Source organism: Scleropages formosus, chromosome 23 (assembly GCF_900964775.1).
Source record: "Scleropages formosus chromosome 23, fSclFor1.1, whole genome shotgun sequence".
In the NCBI taxonomy this organism is placed as follows: domain Eukaryota; kingdom Metazoa; phylum Chordata; class Actinopteri; order Osteoglossiformes; family Osteoglossidae; genus Scleropages; species Scleropages formosus.
This window is the reverse complement of record NC_041828.1, coordinates 18,753,207-18,775,637: the sequence shown is the minus strand read 5'-3', so window position 1 is coordinate 18,775,637 and position 22,431 is coordinate 18,753,207. Positions and strand designations below refer to the sequence as shown.

Here is a 22,431-nt window from a genome sequence, read left to right as displayed (position 1 = left end):
GGTAGAGCTTGGAAGACTAGAGAGAAGGGCATTGCAGTGCTGCAGTTGAGAATTTATCATGCTCTCGATCGGGAGGTCGCTAGAGTGTGGTGTGAGGTGCTGTCGGATTCGATGGGAGTTAAACAGGATATGTCTACAGGAGAGAGATGCGGCTGTAACAAAGACCAGAGTCAGTTCTCAGAGGCTTTTCACCACCTGTATGAGATAAGCAAGTTCTCCAGTGAGATAGAGATGGAGCTCCTGACAGCAGGAACGACCGCCAGGGATGCCGAGGATTTTGGTCTCGGAGAGGCTGAGTTGCAAGTGGCGATCAGTCATCCAGGCAGACGATTAGATGGCATTAACATTTCAAATCCGGCTTTTCATTTCTCACATCTGACGTTTTATTTTTACTCCCATGAAGATCAAAGTGACCATATTTACTTAATATGTTCATATCCTATTTTACATTTTCTAATGAATAATACAGGACGTATGAACTTTCGAGTAACACATTTTTCTGATTATTTGGAGTAGTGCTGAGCATTTATTTTTTCAAAGAAAGAGCTAGCGTACCAATCCGAATCCCACGCCAAAGCGTCACCATGACAGACGGAGATCGGAACGGTAAATGCCGTCTTAAATTTTTCGAAACAGTGAAGAAGATCGACAAGAAGCGAACAGGAGGTGGATCCCCTCCCTTCTACATCTACCAGTTCTGAGCCATCAGTGAAGTGCTGCCTCTCCATCATCCTCCCCCTAATAGCTCCGGCTCCGAGTTGGTGCACAGTTGTTTGTGCTTCAGGGTAAATAGCGTAGAACTTACACTATTATTGAAATTTCTTTTAATTCTTATTATTATGCTTGTATTGATATTAGTAGATCTTCTGGGATGTGCGGGGGAAAAGAAGGAATCAAGGAGCCACAGGTGAGCACCAAGAGCCTGGTCTAGCTCTGAGCCGCAGTTCTTTATTGTCCTTTCTTATTTCCACCGTGTCGTAAATAGTCCTGCCAGGGGACTCCATGGACGAAGGCGCTTGAACGAGCCGTTCCAACTCACAGGAGGGAGCTCTGTTCCCGTCCGGAAAGCCTCCCATCCTAAGGAGCTGTCTGGCCTGCTGACTTTTGCATTTATTCATTTAGCAGATGCTAAAAACTCAGAAGAAACGAGTGTATTTCAAGAACAGAGAGAGAGATAGAGACTTGTGATTTTTCAAGTACAGTCATTTAGTCCGTTGAGCTACACGAGCTCCTGCATGTGGAACTAGTGATGAGCCCCCAGCCCATTTCGTGTTACATACAACGCACACACACACACACATCGTCTGAAACCACTTGTCCCAAGCGGGGTCACGGTGAACCGGAGCCTAACCCAGCAACACAGGGCGCAAGGCTGGAGGGGGAAGGGACCCACCCAGGATGGGACGCCAGTCCATCACAAGGGACCCCAGGTGGGACTCGAACCCCAGACTCACCAGAGAGCAGGACCCGTCCAAACCCGCTGCACCACCGTGCCTCCCATGCAACTCAGAAAACGTTCGATTAATATACATCAACTGTACGAACTGTACATCGAAGGTGTAGTATCACACAGGGGCAGACGAGGAGACGGTGACACACTGAAGAGAGTGCTTGCATCCTGGAGAAGCAAATTCAGCCTCCAGTCAAACATGTTTTCAGTAAAATATCAGCCGTGTAAATATTTGATAAATCTGGCATGTTCTCCGTGTGTTACTGTGGGTCTCCTCCAACGGTCAGGGCCCAGGGGGAGGTGTTGTTTGCAGCACATAATAAAATACTCTATAAATATCTGTTGTGAAACATTTTCCATTTGCGGTAAAGCGTAATTACGTGCAACAGAGAAGAGGGTGGCCAAGAGACATCAAGCAGTTGTAAACGAATGCCGTTTCTCACCTGCGGGAGGAAATCTGGTCTTCTGTTTACTTCACGCCACAACACCACCGTGCTGCGAAATGTTCCGGCTGCGGTGCTGAGACGGGATGCCGGTGGGGGTGGGGGTGGGGGGGGGGGGTACTCTCCACCTGTAACCGGGAGGGTCATCAGGACTTGGAGAAAAGGGAAGAACTTGCACTGCTCTCCAGGGCCTTGCAAGGTGAGCATGTGAGCTGTGTCGCTCAGCCTGGTTCCTAGTCGGCGTTTCACTGAGAGTTCGGTGTCGGCACTTTTTTCTGGTCACGTTCCATAAAGAAATCCGCACTTGGATCCGCTTCCTTGACCAGTTTTGTAACACGTACCTCAGGCACCGTAATATGCCGCAATACACATTCCACGAAGCACCGCTATATAGTTGAGTGTCACTTGGGTGAAAAGCATCTGCTAAATGAATAAACGTAAACTATAACTCCATATATTCATACAAATATTTCATACCGCAACCATGCCAAAATTATTCTATATGACCACACATTGTCACCATATTACATTCCTTATGAATACCACCATAACACACCATCCCATAAACCATATCATCTTACTCAGAACCACTGACTTTCATACATACATACATATTTACACATCATACACACACACACACACACACACACACATACGCACACTGTCTGAGACCGTTTGTCCTGAGCGGGGTCGCGGTGAACCGGAGCCTAACCCGGCAGCACGGGGCGCAAGGCTGGAGAAGAAGGGGACGCACCCAGGACGGGACGCCAGTCCATCACAAGGCACCCCAAGCGGGACTCGAACCCCAGACCCACCAGAGGGCAGGACCCGATCAAACCCGCTGCACCACCACACACCCCCCCCTCCAAACCATACCATCAATGAAAAAATATGACGTTCCTCAACCTCTTACTCAATATCAACTGATTCATCATATAAGCAAGCATAGTGCTTCTCAGCATCTGGCCACTTTCACTTTGCTTTTACACTTTGTGCAAACAATGAAAGTGTAACAATAGAGAGCTACCTAAAATTTACTTGCTGGTTGTTTTGTTGAAGCCTTGGATATGCAGTAGCTTAAAAAAAAAAAAAAAAAAAAAAAAAAAAAAAGACTAAACACATTCCTATTCTGTGGACATTTTACAGGGAACTAACAGGGTGGTGAGACTTGGTTGCTTTGGCTCTGCAACAATTTTTTAAATAAAGTGAAGAAAATAAAATTAAAGTGGAGAATTTTGGTATCATGACCGCAGCAAACAATTGGCAGTTCACCGCACGGCGATTTGCGGCCGTCCTCGGGGCGGACATCCTACGCACCGCGTAAATAACGGTTACATCATTTCTTTCGGTTGTTGCCATTGACAAGAGTGGGGAAGTTTACAAATTCCTGCACATGCTGCCACAGCACAACCCAGCTCTTGGCAGAGCAGTTAGTCTCCTTTTCATAAATATTTCACAGCGAAAGGCTTTCATAAGTTGTCCCGGAAAGGCCATATTTATCGTGTCTTCTGCCACAGCTTAAGCGAGAAAAATTCCGAGCAGCCTACTGGGACGTGTCCGAAAAATACATAATCGCCCCTTTTTAATCGCTTTATAAAAACGGTCAAACGGTAAGGGATGTGGAGTTTATGCACCTTTTTACCACAAACGTGTTTATTTAAAAATGAGAGGGAACACCCTCATAGCGCTGGAGCAAACTGGTTTTTGTTGGGAAAAGCATCTCGTAGCTTCATTAATAACGTTCCAAAGAAAAAAAAAAAAAAAATGCCTTGATAAAAACACTTTTGTGAAAGTGATCTGAAGTCATTTTATTCTTAACATTATGCGCTAAACGGACATCTGCGTCACCAAGAGCAATAGGATTCCAAGAGCTCTGGAGCAGAAGTTTCAATACAAGCCAGGTAACCAGCAGCAGGCAGGTGGAAAGTGCAATTTTGTTTCTTTTTTTTTAAAATAAAAAAAAAATAAAAAAAATCTAGAAAAGCAATAATTTTCAGTCCCCAAGACATGAAGAGTGTTCAGCATTCAGACAGAATATTTAGGTTTTTTTTTTTTTTTTTTTTTTAAACAAATGGTTTAAGCATCTTTTTAAACACAAAATACAGGATCTGAGCATCATGTTCCTGAAAGGACTCTATGATTATTTGCAAACGAAGTGAAAGGATGGTAATTGTGACATTCGGAAGGCAATCACCAAGTGAAAGAGACCAAATGATGAGGGCAGGAAACTTGAACAAAAGCCTGGAAGGAAGCACAGCTATTGCTGGTTGCATAGCAATTTGTTTTAAAAGAAATTACTAGAATACTTGCACCTTCCACTACACCGACAATGTTTCCAATCAGGAGCCCACTGTGTACTACATTCAACAGAGTATTTTTACACGTGCATTTATTCACTTAACAGAAGCTTTTCTCCAACGCGACATACATCTCAGCGAACAATACAAAAAAGTGCATTTGGATGCAGACACGATTCTTGAGTAGTCAACTTGACACGTTCCACCCGAATAACCGGCGTACAAGTACCTGCATGTAGGGTTTTGTTTAAATGCTTTAAAAATGTGTAATATATACCTATAGTCAAAATATGAATCCCCATTGAACTGAAACAGATCAAAAATGCACAGTTTTTGAAAAGCAACTTTATTTTACAATTCAAGGTCATTTTTCCTTAGCTTCACTTGAAGTGTTACCATGCTGCCCAGATGACACGCATGAAGAGTCTATACAACACAGATTCACATTTCAGTTCTGTATTACTGTTTTCCTTTTGCGCACCAGAAGTAAACATAACAATAGAACTGGACGTTCCACTGAAGGGGATATAGAGTCTGGGTTTCAATATAACATCTCTAAAACTGAAAATATAACACCTTTACTCAGGTGTCCTTTGAGAGGCTTCATATTTCATTCTCATTCAAGACAGCACTCCAACAATGACAAGAGAATCCTAAATCATGACAAAACTAAAATAGAGGGGATAAAAGCATTTCAGAGAAGACATGCTGTTCATCAAGTCAATTTTGTATTCTATATTGCTGGGAAATATGGGAAACGAGTAATTTTGCACTCAAATTCCAGATAAGAAAAAAAGATCTATATATATAGTCACAACAAGGATGGCAAGATACCATAGACTTGACTTTTGTGTCTTCTCAAAGTGCTGTTGCGAGTAATTTCTACATACTTCATTGAACTGGGAAACGATTACTTGGGCACAATGTGTAAAAACACTCCCGAAACAAAAAGGCTTCAATGCAGATGCCGATGTTCCAGTGACCCAACACTTGAATTTAATAAAAAGGATGGAGAAGAGCTTGTTGCATAGCCATCTGATCCGTCACCAGGTTCGACAAACATCATCATCACAGCGACCGAATGAGGGAAACGAGCTGTCGGAGACGGTCAAATGCGATATGGCAGTGGGCCAAGCTTAAAAATAAAGCTTGCTAGGTAGAGCTTCTTGCACTTTAAGCTGCACCTCGTGAAACTCAAGGAAACAAAAGGGTGCGAGATGTTCTGGTCCTGGACTATTCCCCAGGCTCCTCTGAAACACTACTGTTGGTTACCTACCACACTCCTAGAGGGGAATTGCACGTGATCTTTGGTTCTCAACTGAAATATTGTTACACAAGAAAGTGTAGAGAAGCAGTCTTCCAACATTGGCCTCCTGTTAATTCCTTTTTTTTTTTTTTTTAAATTATTAAAAAAAAAAAAAAAAAGTGGGGGATAGTCGCAGCACTAGGAAGTCCAGATGAATTGACCTGAAGAAATGTTCATTCTGCACCTGTGTCCTCTCAACATGTTGAGTTCAGGCCAGGAATGTTAACAGTATCAAACCCTTTCTTTTTCTGTCAGTCTTTCACTGGAGATCTCGATCTTCAAGGTACCTATATTCAAACGTAAATCCTTCTTTCTTTCTTTGGCCCCATTTCTCGTAGTCAAAGTATATGTATGTTCCCTAAAACAAAAGAAGTTCTTCAAATAACTCCTGCACGGCAAAATACTGCAGAAAAACAAACTCATATTCGAAGAAGGTGTGATTAACGTGAACCTGAGGAACAATTCGGAGACATTTAAATTTTTTTTTTTTTTTTTAAAAATGGAAAAAAAAAAAAATCACCACCATTTGTACCTGTTCAAACTCATCTGTGATGGTCTTGGGCTCCTCATGCCTCTGAAACCACATCATATACTTTGTGTGGAATCGCCATGACTGCTTCTTCAGTGCTTTTGCTGCAAGATACTGCGCCTTGGTTCCCTGCAGAAAACAACGATCTTTCAGTGCAGCCACAAGGCTCTCGGGAATTTGCTCAAAGTCCCACAAACAGTTCCGGCGCTGCGGTGTCTCCACAGCTGCCAAGTTACCTCAAGGTAGTAGAATATAAAGAAAAGGGTCTCAGTCGAGAGCCTCTGATAGAACTCAACCGAGTCCGAGTGCGGAGGGGGCACCTGATGGTGGAAAGGCAAGGTTGGGCACGGGTTTCTCATCAAGTACTGCCTGCAGAGGGGAACACAAAGTGCTAGTCAATGTGCACGCACGCACACACACACACACACACACACACACACACACACACACACACACACGAAAGTGCAACGACCAAGAGAAAGGAAGTAGGACACCAAAGAGAGGCAGAACACCACAAAGCAAGCAGGTCCAGTGAATCAGGAGCTGTGTAAATACACAAAAGATTACATGACAAATGTTTTGGATTTTCAGTCATACCCAGGAATCCACTTTCTATATACAGACCTTCAGCTCCAAACTGTAGGAATTTGTATGTATTGTTCCCATATTAAGGGCTCTGAGCAGAGTTTTCCAGATGTTTCAGTGTGCAAGGACAGTTTTTTTGGGTGAAACACCTCCAAACACATGGAGCCACTGAACAACTCCCACCAATCAGCAACTAGTGTCAGAGGATGAACACACACAGCGGAGAGTAGAAGCCAAGGATGCTGGGAACAGACGCAGTCTCACCGCATGTATATCGGAAAGGATGCATTGTGTTATCACATGCACTACTATGTTTTCATTGATTCTAGTCTATTTTGATTTCATCATTTGATGTCGCAGAATGCCTGCTCAAAAAATGCGTACAGCAAATACCTTCACCCACTGCTTAACGCAGTTATGTTTTTCAAAGGAATGACCCTGACGGGCAACTTCCTTTTAGGAGGAGACTGAATTTACAGGGGGTGGTTCCTGCTCAAAAACCATCACCTGAAGCTTCAAAAAGTCACCCCCCCCCCATCAATGATGACATTTTATATTTGTAAACAAAAATATTTCTAGCTTTAACTCACTCATTATAAACAAGTGCCTCTCCAGTGCAGTGTCACAGGGATCCAGAGTTTACCTCACAAGCACAGCGACAGACATGGTGCACTGTACAGAGATATTTTAATAATTTGGGCTCAGGAACCGTTGTTATACAGAAAGAAAATCCACAAGACCACAGCCTATGTCACTCTGCAGTGCATGCAGTTACAGGTTCTTTGTGGGGTTACCAACAAATGCTGGTTGTTAATTTCGCTATCAGTGATACACTAGTGCAAATGAAAGCTTAGGTTAATGATATTCAGGTTAATAAAGCTCCTTATACAATTGTGATACAAGTTGCTGTAAAAGCTCAAAGGGAGGAGGAGGAGGAGAGAGTGGACAGTGCCCTCATCACCATTTATTTAAACCTTCATATGGGGACACATTTTAAAAAGTCAAAAAAATAAACAATTTTTATAAATTTTAACTGCAGTGTGCTGAATGTGGTGAGAGAAGCGGGGGGGAGGGGGGGAAAAAAAAAAAAAAAAAAAAAAAAAGTTGATAAACTGTAAGCTACTATACCTGATCCTCTCCGAGTCAGATGGGTGGGGCATGTGGGCCCAGGCAGACTCCTCCATGGCTTGCTGGTAAAGCTGGTCTTTGGAAAGGGGTACTGGCCCTAAGGGACACACTCCCAGTGACGGAGGAATGCTGACCTCGGACAGGGACGGCTGAGGGCCTGCCGGAGGTCCTGATGGGGCAGCAGGGCCAGCGAAGAGGTCTACCAAGAAGCAGAAAAAAAGTTTGGTGTGACCCAGAACACAAATCAGAGATACCATGCTTTCACATGTAGTCTTAAGCTGTCAAATTTTAGAGAGGAAACATAAATGACTGTGCTGTCACTAGCATGTGACATTCAATGAACACTTGACACTGGTCGATTTTACAGCAGCATTTAACAGGCGCCCAAGCAGAAACTCACAGATCTCAGACCACACTCCTGAAAAAGGCTGCATGGCACAGCATGCCACCATCAGATCTTACCTCTGTCAGCAAGGTGCAAGGCAGTGATATCACCATCGAGCCCCGAGCCCAGTGCTGCACGCTCTGCCATGGTCTTTAGAGAGCTGAGGGGCTCGGGGGCCTGAAAGAGACAGAAAACAGAACAGTTAATGCAGATGTGGCCCAGGACCTTTCCTTACAGTATGACTGAGGTTCAGAATCTAAGGAATGGCTGTGCAATTCTATCTAGATGAAGAGACTTCAGAAATTCTCCAGAGGTCTGCAGAAATTTCTTTTAAGCATGGTAGGATGGGCCTCCATGACTCTTCTCCTGGTAAGGGTTTAAGACATTGAGAACTACATTGCACAGGGCTGACCAAAATCAGGTCTAATTGTATTTAAACAGCTGACTAATTACTCCCTTAACATTATTGTCAGGGAAATGACAAAATTTTGGTATCCCTCCTCCTCAGGCTCCATTTATTTGACCCCCCAAAAAAATGGGGGGGAAGAAAAAAAAAGTTACAGAAATGGAGAAACATCAGAACAGAGCAAATACTTTCAAGTAACCCTTAGGTCAAATCAGAATCAATCATGCACACTTTTACTGGTAAACTAATGACAAATTTATCTGTAAAATCTGGCAGCCTTTGGTCCAAGGCTGTGTTTCGCTCATTCTCGCCATCTAGGGTTCCCCTGTCAAATCCACTGTCCCATCAATACACGCTGTCCGTCATCATTCACAGCTACCAAAAGTTTTATCCCCCCCAAACCCCTTCTCATTGGGTGCTTTTGTTTTCCTTTCCTCAGCTGCCAGTTGACTTGGTTACCATTTCCAAGTTATCACCTCTGGTTTTCAATTCCTCATTGATGCAGAGCACTGAACAGAGTACTCTATAACCAACATGAAGTGCACTTGCAAAAAACTGATATGGTTAAACTGATGAATCAATCAACTGCGTCCGTATCAAACGTACTTATTTAACTTATGTTGCTTTGGAAAGAAGTGTCTGCCAAATTAATAAGTACAAAATTGCATAAACAACATTGATCACTGCAACGGAGGAACACCAGGGAAACAGTAAACATTGTGAAAGCTAGTTGAATGAAGGGTGTTACACACTTCTGTTTCTATTGTCTGAGCATATTGTACTGCCAGCTAGCAGCTCAACACCAGTTACCTTTGCTGCACAACAGGCTAAAATTTAAGAAAATATAATGCTGGAAAAAAGCATAATTAAAAATCCAGAAACTCTGAAAACCAACCACAAAGACATACTATATCTTCAACAGGACGTACCTACAATCAGACGATACCTGACAGAGCCTCACTCTGTTACGCTGCCTTTTTATGGCAATTTTTACCGTCCTGTCTTCCATCCATCTGCACCAACTGTGACCATCTCTCTGCAGAGTTTTCCCTTTCCTCTGTCGCCCAGTGGTTTGCAGCTGAAGTAGCAGTGTATTCAAATTTTACATTTTATAGCACTTTTTCTCTGGACTATCCTCAGTCACGTTTCTCTAACATACTTCCCAGACACTTGGATAATGCACCAGGAATGAGGACAGCGGCTAAAACGTTATAAAATTAACTTTCTTGTATTTAGCCTGAAATACTCACATATTAAAAATATGTAGATATGTAAAACTTTAAAACAAAGCCATGCAATTAACCAACCTTTATACTGTCTGAGGTCTGGGGATAAGAGTGAGGACCATTTATCAGGTTCCCACTGCTTGATTTGCTCTCTCCATAGGAGGGTGAAGGGGAACTGGGCGACAAGGTGATGGACCCTAGCAAGCTGGAACCACTGTCCTTACTGGAGAAAGAAACCCAAGCATCAACATTCAAGGCTTTCTTTAAAAAACACCAAACTGGAAAAAACATAAGGCAAATTGTTTTGTTTATTCTGTGCCGAAAGTGACCACGGTTTTCAGGAGAAAGTTAAACATTATTTGAAATTATCAGTAAAACGGTTTCCTACAGCAAAATAGGCATAAAAATTAAACAAGAGAGACACTTACGGAGGATTGGTCGTGGAACCCAAGGAAGAAGACTGACTACTTTGTGACTGGTTGGCTATAGTGTGGAGAGATTCTTGGGTGCTATCTGCTACTACTGCGCTGTAACCTTTATGAGGATGAGATGGGAAACAAGCACATAAAAATCAGAATACAGCAAAAGGCGAGGAACAGAACAGGATACGGAAGAGCAAACGCAAATGCACGTATGAACTTACTGGTGGTCCCATTCTGTTTCTGTCCACTAGGCGGTCTAACAGAAAGGGTGCTTCCTGTTCCGAGTCCAGTATTTGTACATGTTGTCAAAGTCCCTCCGTTGCCACCAATGCCTCCCAAGCTGCTCCCAGGAGCAAGCCCGCCTGCGGAACTGGAACCCCCCTGCAACAGGCCCTGGGTTGTCTGACCTGCATTCAAACCCAGGATCCCACCACTGATGCTGCTAACTCCAGTACTAGAGCCCAGCAAACTTGCAGATGGCCCACTTCCATTGCTGCTGGAAACTCCAGCAGTGCTACTTGTACTACTCCCAAGTGACCCTCCCAGAGTGCTTCCAACTGTGCCAGAGGCTGCCGCTTGAGCATACGGGGCAGGTGTGGAGCCAGGCAGAAGCCCAGTCATGTTGCTGACAGATGCCGGCATCCCTGGCAAGCCCAATCCAGAGACTTGGCTGCCGCCACTCACGCCACTTTTGTTTAAGATCATGCCCAATCCTGGAACGGGCGTAGATACTGACAAAGACTGAGAATTTGGGGTGAGAGGAACAGAAGTATTAGAAGTGGGAGGAGAAGGGGCAGAAGATGTGGGAAGCAGCAGGTGGCCAGGTGGGCTAGGGCTGATGTTAGGAGCAGAACTCCCAGAATTTTTGGCTTGAGAGTGATTTTGCTGGTGGCCCTGCTGTGCCGACTGCTGCTGCTGAGCTTGTTGCTGTGTTACTGTGAGCTGAGTCACTGTGCTGTAGCTGCCAGAGGTGGGCAGGACTGTCCCCATACTACCCAGGAAGCTGTTGCCCCCTGTGAGGGTATTGCTGCCTGCTGTAATGGCGGCCATTGAGACCAGCGAAGATGACGCGCTAGATGAGGAAGAGGATGATGTCGAGGGATTACCATTCTTCACAGGAGACTAGAAAGAAACCATATCGTCAGTTATATGATACAAACAACATATGTACATCAACAATTCAGTTACCTGCGCTAAAAATTAATAAAATGAAATACCAGGTCCAACAGATGTTTTATCAACATGGCTCCATGGTTCTGAGCTAGAATTTGGTTTGCATAGTTACTATGTTTTTGGGGGTTACCAAAGCACAGACATTCTGGCCAGGTAATCTGGAGATTTAACCATCCTTAATGTTACTGTGCAAGTGAATGTATGCAACAGTGGCCTTAAGGATATACCCTGATTTGTGTTCCAACTTTAAGGTATAAAATGGGCAGCTGGTGGCATAGTGGTTAAAGCTGCTGATTTTGAACCTCAAGATCACATGTTCCAGTCCCACCTCCAGTGGTAGCACCCTTGAGGAAGGTACTGATCCTAATATTGCCCAGTTATTTATTTTAAAAAAAAAAAAAAAAAAAAAAAAAAAAAAAAAAAAAAAAAAAAAAAAAAAAAAAACTTAACATTAAGTCACTTCTGAGAAAAAGCATCAGCTAAAAGAATAAAACAGATTTATTAGATCTGGATGATCATATCCCTATGCCAATTTTGTCAATAAAAGTAGCTCCATCTTTTAAGTAGTTCTATAGTTTCCAAGTCAGTATTTAAATTAACATTAAAATCAGTCCAATCATTCAGACAGAGTCAGTATTCAGCTTACCTGACTCACTTCACTGTCTGTAGACCTTCCGCGTTTCTTATCATCCTCCGAATTCTCCTAAAAAGGTAAGTGTTTAGACACCCATTGCTTCCTAGCCACAAGTCAATTTTCCTTGTTCAAACAAAAAGACCAAAAACTCTAGATTTAAAATGATCTGCAGCTTTAAATTTTGCAATTCCATATATAAAGAAAAGCAAACCACAAAAAGATCCGTCTTCCAAGTGACCACATGAAATTTGCCAATTAGGTACTGTACATCTATGACAACTCAGTGTCAAAAAAGTCATTCTGGCAAACACTGAAGACAAAAATGCAGTTATGAACAGATGCTACAGATTCCACCCAATGCCAGAGATTGCCATAAGGCATGGGGCTAACTATCCCACTTTTAAAAGAATTTACAGTAACGTTGTCTGGCAAAAAACCAAGGTGGTCGTTTCAAAAACTGAGACCAACTGTATATATTCCCTTTTGTGTCACTGAAAATATTTACTCTTAAATCCACAAGCTCTTCTGTAAAACACAAGTTCATAATTAAACTGCATAGTGTTTAGAAGAGTTGGGGTTAGGGTTTTCATTCATCTATCCGTTTTGCAAATTAACAACACTGGACACATGACCGCATTGCAGGCATGCAAGATGTGGGCTGGGGGGGTATAAATGAATTTGTATTCAGTTCATCAAGTTGGCCTACAAGCGAGAGCAATTCAACAGTTATCACTAACAGACGATGTGTTAGGGAAGTTAAGGCGGGGGCTACAAGTACTACTCACCGCAGTGCAGGTGGCAGGGGAAGGGGGGATAGGTGAGGAGGAGGTGGTTGAGGTAGGGGTGCTGCTAGAGTGGTGGCAGATTTCATCCTCCATGTGCCCAGGCGGAGAGGTGGCCACCAGCGACGGTGCTACAGAGATACAAAGAGACCGATTTAACCCCGTGATGAATAATGTCGTGAACAAGTTGTGACACAGACAAACCAATGACTGCTAATCTGATGTCAATTTGTTACGACACAGTTCGCGCCAACTTACGGATATCTTCCAGGTCCAGGTCATCGTAGAGGAACTCATTCTCCTCAAAGTCCGGGTCCTGCGAGGAGTCGAGGTAGTACTCCACGTCATCTTTGATCTTGCGGATAGAGTCCACCTGCACCGAGTCGTTGTCCAACATGCGCAGAATGGTCTCCAACATGCGTATGTGGTACCTGTGCTTCTCAATGAAACGCTTCAGCTCCTCAATTCGGTCCTGCTTCTGTAGGGATTAGGAAGGGAACTTATCCTAACAGCACACAGCACTGGAGTTTGACAAGCGCACAAGGCCAAATAAGGCAGCAGACAGATAGCATTGAAACTGACCTCTTTGTCTCCTTTTTTCTTACGCGTCTGGACTGAGAGAGACTCCACCTCGCTTTCAAACTGGTCCACCTGCATATTCAGAGTGGCTATTGTATTCTGATTTTTAGAAAGGGAAAACAAGGAGAGAAAAAATTAACTCGCCACCCAGCACAATCATCAGTGTGGGTCTAGTATGACCTCTTACCCTTCAAATTGGCAACCAAAATCAAGGTTTTAGGCTGCCACTAATTCACAAACAAAACAGCTGACACAAATTCACTGACACAGCTACACCTTTCCATGTGTGTCCAATACTCCCGCTGACCTTCAACTCACAAGTTGATGGATAGATTTAGCGATATGAATAAATGAGTCATATTAAACCATAAATGCTTTTGACCTACTGATTTGATCATTAAAACACTGCTACCAAAACCATTTCAGAAAGCCCTTCCACCTTACATTACAATGCTTTTTGGAAGTGTCAAATTATTATTTTTTATACTTTTTTATTAAAAAAAAAAAAAATGTTCGGGTAGGTGTTTAGACCCTTGTCCAATTCTCTCATTTTACTTAATCGCAAATGGTCGACAGTCCATTTAAAATTTCTTATCTGATGTTTTAAAAAAAAAAAAAAAAAAAAATTCAAAAGACTGATCTCAATAAGATTAAGGCAGCAAGTAGCTCAATTGCACAACAGCTGCAATAATTGAAAACCCAGGTTTGAAGCCAACCTCCTACTATAGTACCCTTGAGCAAGGCATTTAATCCGAATTTCTCCAGTAAAAACCACCCTGCTTTATAAGTGAGTAAATAACTATACCAGCCTAACCATGCAGGTGGCCTTGAACAGCAGCATCAGCTAAGTGTATAAATAAAAATAATGTTTTTAGCACTCACCGTCAACCACTGTCCCACCTCCTCCTTCTCACGCTGTGCAGGGTCCACCTTCTGGGCCAGTCCCAGACCCTCCTTGGAGTAGGCCTTTGTCTTAGTCTCCCGCTCCACTATCTTGAATCGTTCCATTTGCTAAAGATTTAGAAACAGTTTATACACACCCATTTAATCAGTACTCATACTGTACAACACCACCAATAAAATAAATAGATCAATAATCATAATGCCCACACTGCTTATTATAGAGTTGCTGGGCGATGGCATGAACAAGTAATAAAACGTACACAACTGATGCGAGTTATGCTATGGATAAGGGCAGCTGGTAAATGTAGTGGTTACAGCTGCTGCCTTTGGACCCAAAGGTCGCAGGTTCGAATCTCACCTCTGGCTGTAGTACCCTTGAGCAACTTACCCAGAATTGCTCCAGTAAATTTACTCAAGTGTATAAATGGGTAAATAACTGAACAGGCCAACACTGTACAGCGCTTTACAGAAAAGCATCAGCTAAATGGATCTGTGTCCTAGAAGCCGGCTGAGAAGAGTGCTGTATAAAAATAAACAAATGCTCTAGAAACGCTAGGTGTGTGGTCATTTTTTTGGCTAGGAGTAACATTTTTGCATAAAGTGAACCATGCAACAGCCATTAAGAGCAAAATGAGCTTTTTGATCGAAGGTACATGAGCTACAAGAAGAAGTCTTAACATAGATTGTGGGGAGCAGTTTGTTTTTTTCCATCTGTGCTTACCCATTTCTACAATTATTTCAAATAAGAATTCAAGGGGGAGAAAAAAAAAAAAAAAAAGCAGAAGTATTCCATGAAGCTGCTCACTTTCCCTCCCCCACAGTGCCATTTCAGTTTCGATCCTCTCGTATTTTAATTCATTTTAGGCAGCACATTTTCTGTCCAGAAACTGATTTTAAAAAAAAAAAAGGTAGCTTGAGATCCTCACAACAGGGATTTGCCTCACCAAGTGACTTCAAAAAAAATTAATTGACCCCTTTACTGGTGTAATTACATGTAACCTACAGCAAAACTGCTCAGCGCTTTGAGGCCAACATGATTTCAATAAAATACATCAGAGTAGTGCCACAAGCACCAGAATACCCAGGTGGTTGAAAAGGCCAGGGAGCGAGAATTATTGATTAGAGAGCAAAAGTAACAGTATGGTAAACAGCAATACACTCAACAAGTAGCTAAATGTGCCTTTACTGATGTAATTTCTCACATACAGTCAAGTATAAGAAACCAAAACAAGAAAGAGGAACAAAAAAAAAAAAAAAAAAAAACTAAACTGATAGAAGACAGGAACAGACTGAAGGAAAAACAAAAACTCAGTATCTTACATTTTCCCTGATAAACCTGCATGGGTGACTGTCAAGTTAAACAAGGTTAAAACAGAGTTAGAAATCCACACCTAAATAGCCTGAAAATGAGGATGCTCTTAACATATTTTTCAATGCGAGTATGTGACGCATAAAATATGCCAGTCCTTCACCGTTTTGAATCTTACGTGCGATATAAATAAATCTGTGTCATTAGGTTCCTTAGAACACAGTAAAGTGCAACGCATTCACTATAATCACTACTTCATACTCGGATTGAAAACAGTCCCTCAGCCATCACGGCTATTTAAAAAACACACTAATCAGAAGAGAACACAAAATCAGATTTAAATTGCTCCTGCTGTGAACTGAGCTACCGTGCGTTACCTCTGGTTTAAAGGACCAAGCACAAGCTCACTGTCCCATAACTAGAGATAGGTGTAGCCGAGATGCCCAGTGACGTACGGCACCAAACTCAGCAGCTGCTCACAAACAAAAACACAATCAATACTGCATGTTACAAGTCATCGCTCCTCATCTCAACCCCACATTCTGCCACAAAGATATCATCACAGATGTGGGCTTGTGTTGTGCTTAATGCAGCAGAAAGACAGCAAAACCAGAAGAAACAGGAGCCACTACTGACATTTTGGTTATTTTTGTTAGCAGCACACACACACAAAAAAAAAAACCCCCCCCCCCCCCTCAGGGGAGCCCTAACCAGTCTATCGTGCAAATGGGCATCATTTAAAGGCACTTTGTTTCACTGGGAGGATAAAGAAAAGAATCCCAACATCAGCTTTAGAGTAGGTTCAATCAAGATGACCATCATGTTGTTCAAGCTTTCACGCCAAGAACTGAATCTATCACAGGTATAGCCATACATAAAACCAGACCTTCCATCAAATCTGTAACCAACCCTCACCCCATTTCAATGCCTTGACAAAAAAATAAGATCAAGACCACAGCATCTACTGCGGTAAACCCTCAAACTTTGCCTAAAGCTCAAGGAACCCACAGGATCACAGTCATAGAAAGAATGACCTTTGTGTGCACACCCTATGTCATATGTTGCTGAGAAAGGGACATAGCAACATTACTTACCCCAGGTAAATCATTCTATATTTTTACCCTTTGCAAAATATGATTGGAACAAAACTTCATCTGCTTCACAGAAAAGGATACTTCAAACAATGCTGCAATGAGGAGAAGGGCAAAACCAGGCCTTGCAGGAATGAGCCCTGTGCTGCCTTACCGTCTCAATGAGCTTGCGATTCTCCACCAGTTGGCGTTTGTCTTTGATTTCGTTGGAAGCCACCCATGTCTTTATTTGATCTCGAAGACGCTGGAAAAGGAAGGAAATGAAAGCCCGCTGAACTGAGCGATCCACAGAGGCTGGATTTGACCAGGACATGGACGTACCTTTCCGAGAACAGTGCTTTGGCAACCTTGCTGAAACTGAAGAGCAGTACATGAAAAGCCTTCTGGGTGCCATCCCAACCCAAGAAAACAAAACTCCTTCTGACCTGCAATTTTTTTATCTCTTTCTTGAGATCTGCTTCGTACTTCTCCTTCTGGTTGGCGTTGGCTGCATTGTGGAGCTAAGAAACACAGAGACAAACGGGTAAAGAGGAGTTTTCAAATACACTTTTCCACATCACACATGCATGAATACTGGAGAACTTTAACTATTTGTCTTAAAACCACAGCATTAAAATTATCTGCAAATCACCCTTAGGGCTGATCCCACACGAAGGGGTACGAAAGAGTCCATGATTGAAGCGTCAAACCAACCACCACACAGCATTGCCAACAAACAGCAGTGTAGCAGAGAGACAAATGAAGAACTAAATTATACTACAGTGTTGGCAAGAATTTATTTCCTAAAAACCTGAACAATACTATATTAGTACCTGGACACAAAAACTTCAGAATAAAGATCTCAATATGACTGCCGCCATGTTAGGCAGAAAAACAGCAGCAGCAATGCTTAAGCCTCCAAACTACTAGGGACCCAAGATATGTGTTGGGGGGGCCTTGTTTAAGGACCTCCACAAAGTGAACAGGACTACCGTATTATCAATGGAAAAAAAAAAGCTATTAACACAAACGTAGACCCGTGCATCACAAATTTTTAAATTTGTTCAACCAAACCACTAAACACATAGGTGTTGCGCATATGCAGCTGAACCTCAGGAAAAAGTACCCGGGTAGATTACACCTATTATTTCTGCAAAAAGATGCTTAAATTACAGAAGAATTTCCATGAAAAAGGGTTTAGAAGTTCAGCCTCAGCCAAGGCAGCTAAAGGATCTGGAAAGTATATATAGTAAATTCCAATTGCACAGATACAATGCTTATCCCAGTCACATCTATTGAACAACATAAACCATCCTCCCAATATATAACCCAAAAGGTAAGAGCACGGAGGACATGTTATAAATTGTTAGTCTAAAGAAGTGCGACACACATTCATGCCTGTACACAAAAGGCAAAAATTCTCACCTTCTGCCAGATGTCTTCAAACTGCTCAACACCTTCTGCTACTTTCTTTAAACATCGATCTATTTCACCTGCCAAATAAAGATCATAACACAGATGATGTACAAAAGCCCAACAACACAAGCAGGTATTAACAACAAAAGCTCCCAAGGATGTATTCACTTGATAATTCATGACCAAGAGCATACCTAGAAGCTTTACAATCGCATTAATTCGTTTCACAGACGCTTTTCTCCAAAGCAAAATACATCTCATGGAAAGATACAATGAGTGCATTCCATCAATAGAAAAACACGTGATTCAAAAGTACAGCTAACAGCTTTAATTAATAAAACTAAACAATACAGAGACAATACTTGCCTTCAATTATCTGAACCATGGAGCTCTTCGCAGTGCAACCAACTTAATATTACCAATACTCTATTGGCGCTGCTCAATTCGCTTCTTTTATACAGTACTTTTGATAACAGTCATCAGTAATACACACTTGATGCTGAGTCATAAACATACAGAATCTCTCATTCTCTAACATCTATATGTAGGCTTACAAAGAAACCTTGGTAGACGTTAGAAAACAATTACTCTGCAAGTACAAGATAATAAAGGAAAAAGCATTCATTTTTTTCTTTTTTTGCAAACTTGGCAACAGCAATCCCCAAAAAGTCTCAGCCCAAAGATGTGCAAAATACACCTTAATTAGTGTTTGAGTTACACCTGAAATACCAGGTGAGGGGAATTGCTATACAAATAATTACTTAAATCACATAATTAGGAGGCCGGTTAGAGAAAATCTAGCACAAGATGTAACCTTCAGGGCTGGACTTGCCAACTGCTGGCTTAAAGTATCTTTATAACATTTCTGTAGTGAAAGCCTACTTTTCTAACAATCAGACTGGTTTATTCATGGAATAGACAATTTAGGGAAATTGGTCTGTTTGCAGGACACCAACTCCCGCTGAAGAATTGACCATCCAATCTTACCCTACTTGCATTACTCAGGTCCCACTTCACATCCAGTAAAAATCTAAACGTTGCAAGCAAATCCAAATATCTCTAAACGTTTTGTCAGAAAGGTTAAACAAAGGCATTTAAAGTACAACAACAATGAAGACAAATGTCACTTCTGCTGATGAAGGAAAACACTTTTCTAAAATTCCTTTTGGCATGTAAAGAGAGTCAAGAGATATAATTTACAATTCTTACATTTTGACTTTGGTATCTAAAAATTTCAACTTGTTTTATTACAGGCAACATTTTTGTGTGTTCATTTGTGCTATCTTCGATCACGGCCTTTTTACGAGGTTCAGTTCCATCTACTCTGCTCACCTGTCAAGAGCAAATTACAGGTCACATAAAATGAAAATATCACTGGTATAAGATCAGAGGGCCTGCAAAGCACAGTAATACACACACACACATACTGATTGTCTGAAACCGTTTGTCCTGAGCGGGGTTGCGGCGAGCCGGAGCCTAACCCAGCAACACAGGGTGCAAGGCTGGAGGGGGAGGGGACGCACCCAGGACGGGACGCCAGTCCATCACAAGGCACCCCAAGTGGGACTCAAACCCCAGGCCCACCAGAGAGCAGGACCCAGCCAAACCCACTATGCCACTGCACCCCCTGCACAGTAATACAAAAAAATGAAATGATATGAAAGTACATTTAAGGAAATCCATTATTTACCTTGTAATTTCCTCTTATCAGCCATGGCTTGTGGACTATGATACTGTCTTCATACCGCCTTTTGCTGTAAGAAGAGAGGGGTGGATAAATTAAAGCTGTTCACTGGCAAACCAAACAGAGGAGGACATCTGGACAGCGTCCACCCAGAGGACACTGATCAGCTAATAAAGTGCTGCCAATGAGATGGAGGGAAAGCAGAAGTTCATACGGCGTTACGAGACACATTCAACCGCATCCAGAAACAAGATGTCGTTATATTGCACGCAGATACCTTGGGGACTGAAGAAGTAGTTTCAGTATTTATAAGGAAGAGGGAGGACATCTATGTCTCGTAATCTTGAAATGTGGCTGCATTTAGATTTACGATTAAGAGAATGCCACATTATTGAAACGCATTGTTTTTTGTTTTCTTTTTTTTTATGTTTCAGCTGATGTGCTCTTCCCTGCGCTCGGGACTTGTCGTCCATCCGTGACTTAAATCACACTGCTGGGATGTGCTCCTGTAAGAGGCTCCTGGACTCGGTCTTAGTTGGGAAACCAGTGATCAGGAAGGAGGGAAATGGACAGGAATCTCCACATCTGACTGATGGTGCATGGTGTGTGTGTGTGACTTTGCTCTGCACATAATTTGCACACTTGCACCTCTGTGTGTGTGTAAGGGAGAGAGAGACCCTGAGGTACAACCACCACTGTGGGCCCCCATCTCCAGCACTTCCATAGTGAAAGTCCACATCAGCAATCAAGCGCTTCGAGGACAGGCAGCAGGGAGGGAATTCGGACCACACAGCCGTCTCGGCACGGCCGGGCTTCCCGGACGAGTGTGAGACAGGCACTGAAAGCCCCGGCGGCTAACGGCAGCACTTCTGCGCTTCAACTAGGACTGTAGCGCCGAGTGCCGGACGCTGGAGGCGGCGGGAAGGGAGCGCGAGCGGTAGCGAGCGCGTGCTGCTGCTGCATTCGACGTCACGTCATCAACCGTCTGGTCTGCACCTCAATCCGTCCTTAGCCAGTTCGGATCGTGACATGACATGTCACTATTCAATATTTAAACTACTAAAATTCAAGGATTTGCTGCTATTTGTACAAGCAGTTGGTTGGCACTGGCAGCAACCCTTCAGTGACTGAGCAAGTCAAGTGCAGCGCCCACTGGACTCCTAAGTGGAATATTTATGATATTGCTGAAGCAGTCTTTCTGGGTACACACTTCTTTCTGTTGCTCTTCTTTATTTCTGGCAAGTCGCTGGGTTGCTCAGACCCGTGAAGGCGACTAGACTATCGTATCGGTGTGATAAAATTCAATTGCGAGCGACCGGCTTACGGCTCCACGAGCCCAGCCAGCTAGCTAGTAGTAGTAGTAGCAAGCCCCCCAAGGAAAACACAGGAATTTAGTGTAGTTCTTCTAAATGGGAAACTTGTTAAGCTACCTGAATTTTCTGGACTTCCCTTGATCCGTTTTAGCCTTCCCCTTTGTATACTAATTCCGAAAAAAATCTTCAGTCAATATTTTTATTTTATTTCTTTACGCCAAACAATCCCTCCGCACATCCAAGATGGCCACCAGGAACACACACCCCCCTTTCCAGTGCGCTGTTACGCGGATGCCCTAGAGCCCCGCCCGCCAGCGAAGGATTGGGCCGCGCGTCACGAACGAACGCAGTCATTGGTGAAACGCCGTCTTAGAGGGTAGGGCCCGGTCACGTCCACAGAAGTGCGTTTTTGATTGGTTTGTTTTATAGGTCAAAGGTGAAACCATACCATAATTCGTCAGAAGGGACTCCAGGGCTGGATGTCACGTGACCTAAACAAGCCGGGTGCCTGGAGCTGCTGTGCGGAGATACGGTACCGAACAGGAGCAGCTGGAACCTGGACGCAGTGCGACACTAACCCAATAAATAGTGTCGAGCAGATCACTTTTCGTATCGCGTCCATATGAGCAAGTTGTAAAGTGCTGATACTTTTCCGTGTTTCGCCTCTACGTGACAGTGTGACTCAATCAATGACTCAGTCTGATTATACTAGTAGTAGTTTTCATTCAGCAACAGCAGCATTTTGATTTTCAATAACTGAAAAAATCATGTCGAAAGTACTGCTGGGCAACATGATCATGTAGAAATAAGACGAATGGATGGTGCGATTAATTTCTCCTGTATCCTTACTCACTTAGCTGACGCTTTTCTCCAGTGAGGCGCGGTGTAATTTACACTGATTTACCAATTAAGTGGGTATCATTTCAGGGTAACTAAATCCCTCAGGGCACTACAGCAGCAGGAGGGATTCGAACCTACAGCCTTCGGGTGGGAAGGAGGCTCTTACGACTGCGCAACCTACTGCCTCCGATTGCACAGGCCTTGAATTAATTTTGCAGAAAGTTTGTCAAGTAGTGTTCCTCTATTAAAATATGATTTATAATATAGTATCAAACCCCATAACTGCAGTTAAAGTGAAGGGAACAATAAGCCCTAATTTCCTTTCGAGATGAAAAGCTGCCTTGGTGTCATAGAGCTGCCCAACCATACAGCGGACTTTATTTAGCTGTTGTCCGAGGTCAATACACTATATGACCACTTTCAGATTGATGGTAACACTGAGTAGTGATAGCAAAAGGGCCACGCAGGAGACGTTAACCACATCCACTATGATGGCTCATCATGTTTAGTGTTTGAGATGTGCAAAATCCAAATCACAATCCACATGCCAC

The 22,431-nt window shown here is 42.9% G+C and overlaps 1 protein-coding gene across 2 annotated transcripts; it reads right to left on the bottom strand.

Moving 5' to 3' along the window:
* Window positions 1-5,335: 5,335 nt before the first annotated feature.
* Window positions 5,336-21,292, bottom strand: LOC108931763 (CCR4-NOT transcription complex subunit 3-like). Of its 2 annotated transcripts, none has more exons than XM_018747766.2 (18): window positions 21,158-21,292; window positions 19,734-19,797; window positions 18,053-18,120; window positions 17,074-17,148; window positions 16,803-16,892; window positions 14,228-14,356; window positions 13,349-13,444; window positions 13,025-13,244; window positions 12,770-12,897; window positions 11,997-12,053; window positions 10,399-11,299; window positions 10,184-10,289; window positions 9,837-9,978; window positions 8,201-8,300; window positions 7,739-7,937; window positions 6,262-6,394; window positions 6,029-6,154; window positions 5,336-5,854 (listed from the first exon to the last, which is right to left on the bottom strand). In XM_018747766.2, exons 2-18 carry the CDS (start codon window positions 19,756-19,758, stop codon window positions 5,756-5,758), a joined length of 2,694 nt encoding a protein of 897 aa, XP_018603282.1. In that variant the 5' UTR covers window positions 19,759-19,797; window positions 21,158-21,292; the 3' UTR covers window positions 5,336-5,755. The 2 variants fall into 2 exon arrangements, with proteins under 2 accessions (XP_018603282.1, XP_018603283.1); XM_018747767.2 differs by having other exon boundaries at window positions 6,346-6,394.
* Between the last annotated feature and the right edge of the window lie 1,139 nt (window positions 21,293-22,431).